Below are 13476 nucleotides of genomic sequence, written 5' to 3' on the forward strand. Positions count from 1 at the left end.
AGTGGGAGAAAGAGTAGGTAGAACACAGAAGATTTTTAAGGCAGTGAAAAAGCTCTGTTTAACAGTACAATGACGGTTACATGTCACTAGACATTTGTCCAAATGGACAGAATGTACACCAGGAGTGAAGGCTAAACCAAGCACTTCGGGTGATGATGACATGTCAATCAATGCAGGTTCATCCTTGGTAACAAACGTACCACCTGGTGAGTGAGGCTGACAGTGGGGAGGCTCTGCACATAAGGGGTCGGGGTACATGGGAAATCCCTGTGCCTTCCTCTTAGTTTTGTTGTATAACCTAAAACTGCCCTAAAAAAAGTAACACTTTAAACACTATCTCAGGGAAGGGTATAGCTCAAGCGGTAGAGCACATGCTCAGCACCCAAGAGGTCAGGGGTTCAATCCCCGGTACCGCCTCCAAGCGGAACTCAACGAAGAAACCTAATTCCCTCCTTCTCATAAAACAAACAATACAAGCCAAAAACTCTCTCATGTGTATGACACATTTCACAATAACATGTTTTTAATAATTAAATGGAAAGGTGTGGTCAACCCTAACAGATGCTGTGGACACATCAAAATGGACTGAGAAGGGACCCCCAGGATTTGGCAGCACAAAACGACTTCAAGAGGAGTAGTTTTGGGGGAAAAAAAATTTAAGACAACATTTACACAACCACAAAAAGCCAAAAACAAAACAAAACAAAAAAAACAAAGGTAACTAGAATAAAACAAAAGATGTGAAAGTCCTTTATGCAGAAAAGTACTAATATGCATCCAAACACACTGAGGAAGCCTAAATAAAGGGAGAAACACACATTTTTGAGTAGACAATACTGAAAAGATTCTAGTTCTCCCTGAATACAGGGTCAATACAATTCTGATCAAAATCTCCAAATGGTTTTCTGGAGGATCTGTCAACTTGAAATTAAACTGTATGGGGTGGGGATGGGGGGGTGGAGTAGGTAAGGGAAACAGGACCAGGAATAGCCGGTGATTCCAAAGACTTCCAGGATGCCCTTCACCACTGCCTCCCACCCCCACGTCACACAGTAAAACAAATCCTTTATACAAGCCCACAGTGACAAATCTGGAGTTGCACATCTATGACGAAAGGACAGAATATTCAATAAATAATGCTGGGGTAACTAATTCCATCTACAAAAATGAATTCCAGGTAAAGTTAAATACAAAAAAAACCTGAAAAAGATAAAAGTAATTCAAGCCACAATCAAGTTAGGAAATGGATAAAATTACGGTTTAGCTGTACTATAAAATTCATATACTAAAATGAACGAGATACACATCTCGGTATGTATCTAGATACATGGCAAAAATATGAACACAAAAGCAAACTACAGAAACGAACATTCTATAGAACATTTACTTAAAACTGTAAAATCACAAAAATGCTGTATGTTATTTATGGATACGAGCATATCGGAATTATTGTATCTCTGGCAAGAGCAGAATGAGGTGAGGGACTCTGGCTGTACCTGTAGAATTTTATCTTTTAAAAGACAGAAAACATGGCAAAATGTTAACATAAATAAAATTAGCATGGTGGATGATTTGAGTATCTGCTGTATTATTATTTTTAACATTTCACAATTTTTAAAGTTTTAATTACCTTTTTTAGCAAAGTAACTACCACCACCATACAGGACGACTTCTAAAGGCCGCTCCTGAGGATAACCCGCCCTGCTGCGATGCGGTGCGTGCTTCCCCTGCCCCGCCAGCGAGTCCTGAAGTCTGTGGGGTCTGGGGATCGGGCCCGCACAACAACTGCACGGCGGCTGACACGGCAGCCACCACACAGGAGTCTGACAAACGACAGAGGCCCCAACACAACCTTCCCCACCATTTGGACCTGCGCACTGTCAACCTGGTGTTATTCGGTTATTAAAGTAATCAAATTTCCAGCTTTTCCGATCTACTCCGTCTCTTTTTTTGAGGTTTTCCAGTACCCCTCACGATTCCACAAAACCCCAACTGTATTTAGTCAGCATGGATTCTGCATCCTTTATAAACATTCTTCCTGTGTATTTATGAAGCACACTCCTGAACTTAGGCCAGTGCCTCCCATTTTCAAGACCCTTCGACCCCCAGTTTTTTCCAAAAGAGGTCTTCCTTTAATTCATTTCCTTGAATTTAACTCCTCTCATTCTGCTGGCTTCTCTTCTCCTTTCTGTTTGGATACAAAGAGAATCTGAGATCATTTCCTATAGCATTCTCATCTACCTTCAGAACCCAAAGTTACTGTTTTATGGAAAGTGACTGAGCAGATTGCAGGAAGGTAGGTATATAATTCTGGGAATTCCATCAACTAAATAAAATGTCCATTTGAAAAAGTGTCCTACACAAGAGAGCGTGATATAAAAGTTAAAAAATGCTAGTCTAGTAAATTAAGAAATATAACGTGTATAAGCAGAAAAGATTCTCACATGAGTGGTCTGACGAGATGTGTGGAACCAAAACAAAGTCATCCGTGTCACAAGAAGAGTTCTTGCTACTAGTACTGGCAGAATCTTTGGACACTTGTAGGTAGTTGGGAGGACCCAATGGTGGGGAGGATAAGTTTTCTTCCTGAATATGCTGCATATCTGGAAGGGACTAAAATTAACAACATAAAATTAAAAGTGGCCTAATAATAAAATGCAAGTCAGAATAGCCTTTAGACTAAGGAATATTTTCCTCATGAAAGTGGGCATAGAGTTCAATTTCATTTAAAATTTTAAAATATCTCTTTGGAAAAATCTTTCCCTTAGAAAAGCATAGCTTACAGTGTCTTTGCATAATGACTTCTAAAATGATACTTAAAAACATATCACACCACTTATTGCATGTACATGTCTGCCTCTCCTGAAATGTCTGCGGGGGGTTTTCATCATCTCAACGTCCCCTGTTTCAGCTCGTGGCCGAGCAAAGCAGATACTCAATAACTGCTCGCTTAATGACGAAAACAAAATGTCTAGGGACTTTAAATTAGTAACATCCTGCACACACACAGTTTTAAATCTCCAAGGAAGAAAACATTTTAAGAGGGAAAGCAAGAGACCATGTAATACAGAAATGTAAACAGATCAGTAAGGATAGCTGCACGTAAGCCTAGAGACTTACTTACATTCCCAGAAAGAAAGACACAGAAAACCTTGCAGGTGTGGGCAGTGTTCCTTGTGTTTTCTGTTTTGTTGGTGGGGAGTTGGTTTGGGGGAGATGGGACAGGAAGGGAAGAAGAGCATATGAATATACCTGATCAAACACTGGGGCATAAGCAGCTGTGACCCCCTTGATACTCGCCTAGTTCAAGGACACCAGTGACAACTCTAGTTGAATGTACAACGGTGTCCTAAAACAATCAACTTCATAACTTACTGTGTTAGGCTCCCACTGCCCTGTTTAACCTTTGTTTCTATTTAAGAAAAGGAAAAATACTGCATAATGCTCTTTAAACCCAAGTCTGAATGTCACTGCACAGTGAAATCAATCTCAAATCTCCTTATTACTCCTGTGGGTGTGTGTGACATACACATAACATGAAATCGCCTTATCTCTTTTTGAAAAGAATTTATGCAACAGGGTTACAAAGGGAAGAGAAGGTGGAGGGACTAACATTACAGAGCATGGGCCAGGCACTGCTAAGAACTTTCCATGTATTATCTGACTTCAGCCCTATCCTGAAATCCATTTCACATACAAATAAACAAAACTTGGAAGATTAGGAAATTTGCCCAAGATCACACAACTCAAGGGCAGTGGAGCTGGTGGGATTCCAAGTATCTAATCCACAATTTCCTTCCAGGCAGGAGCTCTTTTGGTTTCTTCTTTTGCTCTTTATAAAATCGTCTCCATCCACGACCACTCTGGTGGGGGAGATGCTCCTCGCATTCTAAGCCCGTCTCTCCGCCTGTGCTCTATTTCCACTCTCCCCAGCTCCTAAGGACTCAGATCGACTCCCTCTGCACCTGACACTTTCACCCTCTCCCTTTACTCAGGCTTCTCCGCTCTGCACATCAGCATGGTTAACTCTGCCACATCTCAATTCCCTGCAGCCCTCTCAAGTGCCATCTTCTCACTTCTTCACTTAACAACGTCTCCTGAAATTTCGATCCCCTCTGACCCAGATTCCGCACTGCTGAGAACCCTTAGCCCAGCACAATCCACTTCCTGCCTTCAAGCCTCCACTAAAACTGCCGTTATTGAGGTGACCGATCACTCCCACTGCCCTGTCCCGTGGACACCTCTCTCCGCTCCCCCTACGCGGTGGCTGTTCTTCCCCTGACCTGCGGCCCCTCCGCTCCGGGACCGGCTCTCCTGTCGTCCCTCCTACTTCTCAGTCTCATGTACCCCTCAGAGGAGAGGACTGGAGTATGGATTCCTCAGGGCGCACCCTGGGCCTCCACTCCTCACAGCTTCATCGAAGGCCACCCACTCAGGCAAGCCCCATCAAATCTCCCTCTTCCTTAGGTCCCAAGTTCAAGAAATGTCCAAGCTCCACAAACTGCTACCTTTCTCTTGCCTGGCCCCCCGTCTTTCTCTGCCGTACTGCTGACTTAGTTCAGGCCCTCATTCTCAAAAAAACAAAAACAAGACCAAAAACAAACCAAAAGCTCTGCAGTGGCCACGGCTGATCTCTTTGGTCTACTCGTCTCCAACCTAGCCCTCCCCCTGCTTACAGAAGACTCAGTAACATACAGTGGATCGGAGCATGCCTCCACTTAAAATCATTCAAATGGCTCAGCACGAACGTGTCACCTCCTCTGCTCAGGGCCCAAATTCCACTGAGACGCAGCCTCTCCGGCCCCTCTGGCTCTGTCGTCCCCTCACCCCATCCCAGCACGCCACACACCTGCCAGACTGGACTGCCAGAGATGGACGTCCTGCAGTGACGGGAAAGTTCATACCTGGCTGCCCCGTGTGGCCGCCGCTAGCTACACACGGCTGCTGAGCACCTGAAACGTGGCCCGGGAGACGAAGGAACTGAATCCACATTTCACTTGGTTCTCACAAACTGAAGTGACCAAGGAGGGCTCCAGATTCCTTCAGTGGGTCATGGGTCCACGGGGACTCCTGTGCTTACAACACCATTCTTTGACCAATTCACCTTGCTCTTTCCTCAAAACTCAGCTCAGTGCCCTCTTCTGAGCATGCTTCCAAGTTCTCAGTCTGATTTCAAGTCCTCATCCACACCCCTACAGGCAATAAAGCCATGACTACATATGCTCCTAACAGTGCTGGTCGATCTGCCTCTTCCCCACACAGTTAGATTAAAACCTCAGTGCAAGGGACCCCACCCTCTCTTTCACTGGTATCAGCCAGAACTTCACATAAAGCAGGCATTTAACAAATGTGATTAAACCAATAGCATCCAGAGCCATTACCTAAACAGCACGTGGCCTATGGCCAGTATCGTGACTAAAAGAGTGATGTGAACTTCTGGTTACAGTGGTTTTGCTTCTGCTTGTCAAAGACTTCCCTGGGATAGCAAGCAGTTGGATGCGTGTGCCTGCAGGGACCGGCCCTCAGCAGCAGGGGCTACTCCAGCCCCAGGAAGGGCCGGAACGCATGTAGGAAAGCATCTCACTCTGCAGATTATGGGAAAGGCACGGCTCTCAAACATCCCATTCTCCAGCCTCACCAACTGGAAGTGATACAGAAACATCCTGCTCGCCTTTTGTTTTCACTTCCCTTTTTATTTCCACTTCCCTTTTTATTTCCACTTCAAGCATTAGCTTTTCATAAAGGCCTTCAAAAGAGGCTTTTCCACCAAAGTTCTGAGCATTTAAACATGTCTCCTCCCTCCTCCCAGCAGCAAGCCTCACCCCATCTCCCTCTCCTTTTCAATGTGTGCCCTCCAGTAAAAACCCCAATGTGCTCCCCCATCAAAGCGATCCTCAGGGTGTCTTCCTCATCCCTTGGTCACCCTGCCATCCACGTGGTTCCCACAGTCAGGACCCCCCCCATTCCCCGCTGTCCTTTCTCCAGCAGTCCCTGCTGCCCGTACCACGTGCCAGCTGGTGGCAGGCGCAGGTGTGGCAGGTCACCCTGGCTAGTTTCCCCAGTGCTCACTGTGGTGCACCTTCCACACGCTACTACCTACCCCGCTCCAAACAAAGGCTAATCAGACCTATATGACGATGAGGAAGCCAAGGATCCACTCTGGAACTGTCCTGCCCTAAGTCACAGTGGGCACATGGCAGGGCCAGCACCGAGGCCACTCCTGCCTGGCTTCAGATAAAGCCTAGAGTCTTCCCATATCAGTACACTTCCCTACACCTCTCCCCAGGCACTGTAAGCCCAGTGTTTTTCTATATTCCAGACTGGAACAGGAAATCTGCAACATTCCCTCTTTGTTTTACCCATTCATGGGAACGTAACGTAAGTCTGATTAGTCCATCTGCTTTTTCTGTTTGGTTGTAGTCTGCAGGGCTGTGCAGGAAGGGTTTTTTGCAGGTTTCAGGACTCATCTGTTTACAACAGGCTGCTCTGGCATCTGCTTTAACTGTGGGCTCCTGGGTTTCCCTGGACTGTAATAACAACAGCGCCTACAGCTTACTGAGCGTTTACTATGTGCCAGGCACCGCAGGGCTTTTGCTCATCTATCCTTAAAACCCCTATGAAGCAGGTAAATTATGCTCACTTCATATATGAGAAACAGGCTCAGAGAGGTTAAGTCACTTGTCCTAGTTAATTTGGCAAGTGAGGCTCCCACACCTCATCCTCTGAAGCCTCGACCTGCTAGTCACACAGTCGCCTCCCTTTACAGCTCCCCAACCCTTCTGCCAGTAAACTTCAAGAAGCGCAGCCCTGCCAGGCCGATGTGGAAAATGCCCGCAGCGGCTGACACAAGAGCCCTTGGACTCTGGCCTATGACAACCCTCTCAGGCGGGGAGAGAGGTGGGAAAGTCTAGAAAAGCACAGAACAGGGTGAGGTAAAACCTGGGAGAGAGGAGCAGGAAGAAGTCGTGTCGGAAGCGACCAGGAAGAAGCACTGAGACTGGAGGGAAGATGGTCACGAAGGACACAGCGCAGGAACCCCTGGGGAGGGAAGAGGCTGAGGCCAGCGACCGTGACGCAGGGGGTCTACGGCAGTGAAGTCCAGCCCAGGGCACCCCTCCACCGCTGGGAATTCTGTGTGCGATGCATACCCAGACTGATGTTCGTGACAGTCAGACCCAGGAAACACGGACTACCCAACCCTGTCACAGGGTCACTCTCCCCAGCCGCACGGGCGTGGAAAGGTGAGCGCGCCGTGCTCCCTGCTGAGAGGGGACGGCTCACACAGCCCGTGAGAGCAGAGGCCCACGTCCAGGACCCAGCGGCCCAGCAGAAGCGCTCCTGCCGGCAGCCTCAGCTGCGCCGGCCAACGCCACACACCAGAGGAGCGTCCACACCGCGGCCGGCCGTCTGCGAATGCCCTCAGGCTCTGTGAGCAGGTGCAACAACACAGACTCTAATGTGATTTTTAATAAAACCAGAACTTACTGGTGGAGAGGCAAAACGGCAAGGCGGAGAGCTGCCGCAGGTGCTTCTAGACACAGAGCCGGCGCACGCAGGCACAGGGACCGGGCAGGCTGTGGAAGACACAGCGGCGGAGGGCCGCGGTTAGCGCAGTCACGTGACCTGCCCACCAGAGACCCTGTCGAACCCCCACAGCTTTGTGCTGACCCTCACCTACTGCCTACAGCCACCATGGCTGAAACTAAAAGTGCACCAATGACTGAAACTATTTCAACTTAGATTTAGAAGGAAAAACAAACTGGTATTAAATAAACACAACTACAAGTATTTAAGAAAAGCTCAATGACATTTTGAGAAGTACATAAAAAAGGAATACCAAATACTATTTTTTCCTTAAGCTTGTATTTATTCTTCAAGTAGAAATATAAAAAGTGATACTCACATTTTTTTACCGGAACTTGCTCAAGAAAAGGATGGCTAAAAAACGCCTCTGTAATGGAAAATGAGAATGCAGTCTTTAAAGTGATGTGATTAGCAGACAGGTTAACCCTGTCCATGTAGACAACGTGAGATCATACACAGTTAATATTAACTTCTTTATATAGACTCCATTTCCTTCAAATGTAAAAGCATATTATTTTTATAACTCCTCTGTAAAAATCATCAAGTTATAAGTAATTCTCAATGAAAAATTTAAATGGAGGTGAATTTTCAAAAGGTCCATTACCAACACAGCACCCCCGAGGCGACGTCAGGTGGAGGCGTCCTGGCATGTGCCGTCCCCGGGCAGACAACCGTATGGGGAACTGGGACCAGGCCCTCCACAAGCACATCTGTGAACAGTGGCTGTCACCTGTCCTAACAGGGTATCTCCAGCAGCTGATTTGTGCATCAAATTCCAGCCCTCTATCCCAGAAAAAGTATTCCTATAGCTAAGTTTCTCATTTCTAAGGAAACTATTATTTAATTTCTATCCACCAAGGATAAAACCTACACAATATACATGCTACTTAGATAATGATAAAGAAGTAGGTGAATACATGGCAGTTCATTCCTTTAATCTTTATTTTCTTGTATCTGCAACTTATTTCATTATTTCTTTACAAACCCATGAAGCCCATCTCATTTATCGATGCGTCTCTGACTTGCACGCTGCTCAGTAGCACGGAGTGGACGGATCGGTACAGCACTAGCGTGCAGGCTGACCAGGGGACACAGGCTCAGGAATGAGCCTAACTCAGGTTTCGTCTAAATTACACTTGGAAGGACCCCACGAGTTTCACCAAAACAAATACCCAAAGTCAGAGTAAGCATCAATCACGAGACTTGCTAAGAAACGGAAGTGTGGAGGATTCTGAAGAGAGACCTGAGTTTTCTACCTTAGATCTTTTTTAGAACAAAAGTTAATTTATATATATACAAGATGTTTTTATGCTGACTTTTACAAAGCACATAGAAGGGATGAAACAGAAAAGACAAAAATAAACTAGATTGACTAAATACAAACACTCAGAAACGAGCTTCCGAATCCATCGTCATGGTATGGAAAGTATATAAATATTTAACACAACCGATAATCTTGAAACTGTGAACCTGTACGCGTGTTGTCTCACTACTGGCCCACATTTCTCATGGTACAGAGCAGCTCTCAGTTTAATTTCTCCCTCTGAAAGATAAAAATACTTACCAACTACATGAACTAAAGTTTAATTCCAATCTTTACAAAGCTTTAAGAGGTATATTCAGACTCATCTTTCCCCTGTGCAGAAACTACTAGAGCTGTCTCCACTGAGAACATTTACTGGGACGTCAAGTCCCTGCTCTAGTCCTCACCAACGTCCTGCACCGTATCCCCTTTGTGTATAAGAAAGTTAACCCACATGAGGTCATGTATCCTCCCCAGTGTCAAAGAGCTAATTAGTAAGTTGAGGGCCTAGAATTCAAACCCCAGAATGTCTCATCCATAAACCCATGTGAAATTCTATAATACACATTAACAAGCCAAAATTCTGGAAAAAATTTGTGCAAATCTCTATTATTATTATTACAACTATCACTACAGGAAAAATCACTTTTTTCCCCTAAAAATTTGAGGATGAGGGTTAATTTGATAAACATTTTCATTAAGCATGGTTTACAGTTTTTCTGGCCTGTTATTTTCAAGTCTTGCTGTTTTTATGTAAGATTGATAAGAATAACTTAACAAACTGTGACCCAAGAGAGGAGCTGAGATCCAGTTTCAGGGAGGAATGTTCTTTCAAAACCTTCAAAAACTGGGCAATCCCTACAATATTAAGCATTCCAAGTTCTTTCATTACACATGAAGTAGCAAAATATTACTTGAAGACAGACTGTGCTAAGTTGGAGCACTTAGAGGCAAATTTTTAGCTTTAAGTGCTTATGTTATAAAAGGAGAAAGGCTCGGAATCAGCAATACAAGCTCTCGCCCTGGGAACCGTAAATGCTAAGACACGGCCTCCAAGAACCGCCCACAGCCCACCCTCCTAGTTGTGGTGATCTGCCCCTCCCCAAACCGCATCTTACAGTTATCATTCTTTCTATCAGAATTCTGGGGGGCTTCTCCTCCATTTCTTCCTCCCAGATCCTTCCCCAAATATGTCCCCAGCCTAGACCTCTCTTCTGAAATCCAAGTGCCCTTCTGACATCTACACTGAGATGTCAAATGGGTATCTTAAATGCAGCGTGTCCAATCTAAACTCTCAATCCTGCCTGCTGGCCTGCTTTAGGGCAGGAGGTCTCTCCATCTCTGACGGACAGTCCCACTTCCGCTGGCGCTCAGGCCAAAAGTCTTGGCGTCACCTTTGACTTCTGTTTCTCTCACACCCACATCCAATCCACCCTTAAATGCTGTTGTCTCCACCTCCGAAAAGATGTGGAGTGCAATCACTTCCCGGCACCACCTCCACTGCTGTGCCCAGTCTCTCACCTGGGCCACGGGGCCCCAGCTTGTCGCCCAGCTCCTGACCCCCACCCCAGTGCCCCTCACCACAGTCTGCTCTCAACAAGCAACCAGACTGATCCTTTTTAAAACACTAATCAGGTCATATCAGTCCTCTGCTCAAAGCCCTCCAACGGTTCCCCCCACACTTTGGGCAAAGGCCCGAGTCTTAACTGGCCTCCCAGCTGCTTCTCCAGCTTCTGTGGCATCTCCTGGCTCTGGGCACTTGTACTGGCCTTTCACATGTCCTGAACGCTCTTCCCACAGATAGCCACGGGCTCACAACCTCCACCTGCCAACCAGGTCTCTGTCCAAATGCCATTTGTCAGAAAGGGCCTCACTGACCACCTTATTTAAAATCTCAATCCCCTCCACGCCCATTTCTCCTCCTCCTCCATTTTCCCCACAGGTGATAAATCACCTCCTAATACAGTATGTATTGCAGTTTCTAATTTGTCCCCCCCCTACTAGAATACACGCATCATGAGGACTGAGATTTTGTTTACTTCTCTATCCCCTGCATCTGGAACACAGTAGATACTGAATAAAAGTTTACAAGATATGTGAAAGAAAAAAGAAAAAGAAATAGAAAGAAAAAAGTGAAACTGATATTCATTTTCTTCTGAAACCTCTATAGTATCTCTTTCAAAAAATCTTTTCAGAATACACAAAAATGAAATTAGCATACAAAATTTGGAAACATTACTTACCAAAATCCATTCTATCTTTCTGGTTTCTCTGCAGCAAACCCAAAAGGAGATTAGTCAAATAAGGTGATGTTTCTCTGGGAATGCTGGGGGAAAGAGAAAAAAAAGAACCTAAGTGGTGAGTTGATATGTATTAACTGCACGACTTTTGCCTTCATTATGGTAAATGAAAATGTATATGCAGTTTCACAAATACCACATTTTATACTAAGACGACCATGGTAAAGCCTCATTTTTTAAAGGGGAAAAAAAAACCCCACTAAGCAACTGCCTTTAACGCTGCACCACTTTGGGAAGACTCTCATTTTGTGCTTCTTACTGCTGTTCTGGGAACAGCTGTAGGAATAAAGAACTTCACAAGCACAATCTTGAGTTTTAACACAATTTCAACCTTGCACTAATAGTTGCTACAGAATTCTGTTAGAAAAAGAGCCACCTCCAATTCTGCCTGGAAAGGCAGAGCTTAAATAAATACGTGAGAAATAACACAGCTTCCTGAAATCCAATTTAAAAAAAAAAGGGCAAGGCAATAAAAAATGAGTAACAGGAATACACAGTTCACAGAATAAAAACTATAAAAGGACATTTAACAAATAAGAAACCAACCTCACCGGCAAGGAGAAAAATGCCAGTTAAATTAATGGCTAATGGGCCCTTTCTGTGAGGCATCAAGACTGCTAACAGCCCACGATGGTGAGAATGGGGGAAGGAGCACTCTCTTGCTCTGCTGTGCGAACAGGGACAGTCCATCTTGGGGGGGGTGTATCCTTCAGCCCAGCAATACCACGGCTAGGAGTCCATCCGGCAGAAACGCACGAACGTGTGTATACACACACACAGTCTCTCCACTAAAGCCTGTCTGTAGTACCCAAAACAACGAACACAGGGATCTGTTTACTGATTAAACAAAACACGATGCACCTAACTTTGGGACTCTCTGCAGCCTCGTAAAAGGCTGCAGGAGTTCTCTGCACACTGCCTCCGAACAGCGTCCATGCTACACTGCAGAGAGAAAGAGCTGCACAACAATTCGCAGAGCAGTCTGCCCTGAACTCGTGTGTGTATAAATGTACAATCACTCAAAAGTATTAGAAGAACTCACACAAAACAGATATTGAAAAATACACAGCAAGCTCTTGCCATCCCTAGTGAGCCTGGGGATCTATCTCCTGCTTCATCCCATCTACTCTGCATCTCCCGCCCCTCAAAGAACACACTTAACTTCTGTAGTTTTTTCTTTTAAATATACTTAACATCTTTAAAAAGAAAGAAAATGGTACGGCACACCGGCCTCTATGATGCACTAGTAATTTTCTAACTTCCAGTTATAATGAATTTCCTGTCAACTGAAAAAAGATTCAACAAAAGAAATAGATAAAATGCACAGGATTCAAATAAATAACACCGTATTGACAAATAGTAAAATCCAGTGTAATGAAAAGACATACCTAGGCATTAAGTTCCTGTTTTTTTCATAAAACATCCTTAGGTCTTGAGGACTATTGGCCTGTTTAAAAAAAAAAAAAGGTTTAATTTCCTAAACAACCAGGGGCAAAAATTCCAAATCATTTGCTCGACGTTCATGTTCCTGCTACAGAACACAGACTCTGAACTCGGGAGCCAGGGCCTGCTGTGGGAGCCACAGATGCCCACCGGAACCTACACCACCTGTGTGCGAATTCTGCACATCTGGGCCAAATGCATCTTTCCTGAGGTCAGACTCCCAGACAGGCCTGAAAATTAGGAAAGAGCCACTCTTCTGGAGGTCACACAGCCTACCCAACAGGTCTATTTTTATTATGTAAAATCATGGTGTATTTTACCTTCGGGGGATTCAAAGAAGAAAACTAGGATCACTGCTACTTCTCAGTCCCCCGTCCTAGTCACAAGCAGCACGCAGTCAGAGCTGCGGAATTAGTGAAGCTGCCTCTACATCCAAACCAGATCGGGAAACTGTTTCATCTGGGAGTGTCACCAATTTTTTTTTAATACCATTTTGGGGAAGTAATTTTGCTATTTTAGTTTTCAGATTCAAAAAACTTCTTTGTGGGGAAAGGGGTCAGGGGAAGAAATAAATCGGGGATTTGGGTTTAGATACAAGCTACCATATACAAATTAGATAAACAAGGACCTACTGTACAGCATAGGGAACTATATTCAGTATCTTGTCATAACCTACAATGGAAAAGAGTCTGAAAAAGAGTATGTGTGTGCATGTATGGGTACAACCAAATCCCTTTGCTGTACACCTGAAACCTTGTAAATCTACTATACTTCAATAAAAAATAAAAGACTAAAAAACCTCTCTCTAGCTGGGCAGTATGAACCCGAGAGGAATCACCATGATTC

General features: G+C 44.8%; 1 protein-coding gene across 7 annotated transcripts in view; it reads right to left on the minus strand.

The window, feature by feature from the left end:
* Positions 1–13476, minus strand: part of ULK2 (unc-51 like autophagy activating kinase 2) — a 71994-nt gene that overhangs the window by 37849 nt on the left and 20669 nt on the right. For 6 of the 7 annotated variants that reach the window (XR_012499345.1, XM_074342049.1, XM_074342048.1 and 3 more), the window contains exons 9-13: positions 12576–12634; positions 11131–11213; positions 7904–7951; positions 7486–7574; positions 2445–2613 (exon numbers count right to left, since the gene is read on the minus strand). Coding sequence is in view for 6 of the 7 variants with exons in the window: in XM_074342049.1 (XP_074198150.1) it covers positions 2445–2613; positions 7486–7574; positions 7904–7951; positions 11131–11213; positions 12576–12634 (448 nt within the window). In the remaining variant the exon portion in view is untranslated. The remainder of the gene's footprint in view (positions 1–2444; positions 2614–7485; positions 7575–7903; positions 7952–11130; positions 11214–12575; positions 12635–13476) is intronic. The other variant, XM_074342050.1, reaches the window with a different exon arrangement.

Source organism: Camelus bactrianus, chromosome 16 (assembly GCF_048773025.1).
Source record: "Camelus bactrianus isolate YW-2024 breed Bactrian camel chromosome 16, ASM4877302v1, whole genome shotgun sequence".
Lineage (NCBI taxonomy): Eukaryota > Metazoa > Chordata > Mammalia > Artiodactyla > Camelidae > Camelus > Camelus bactrianus.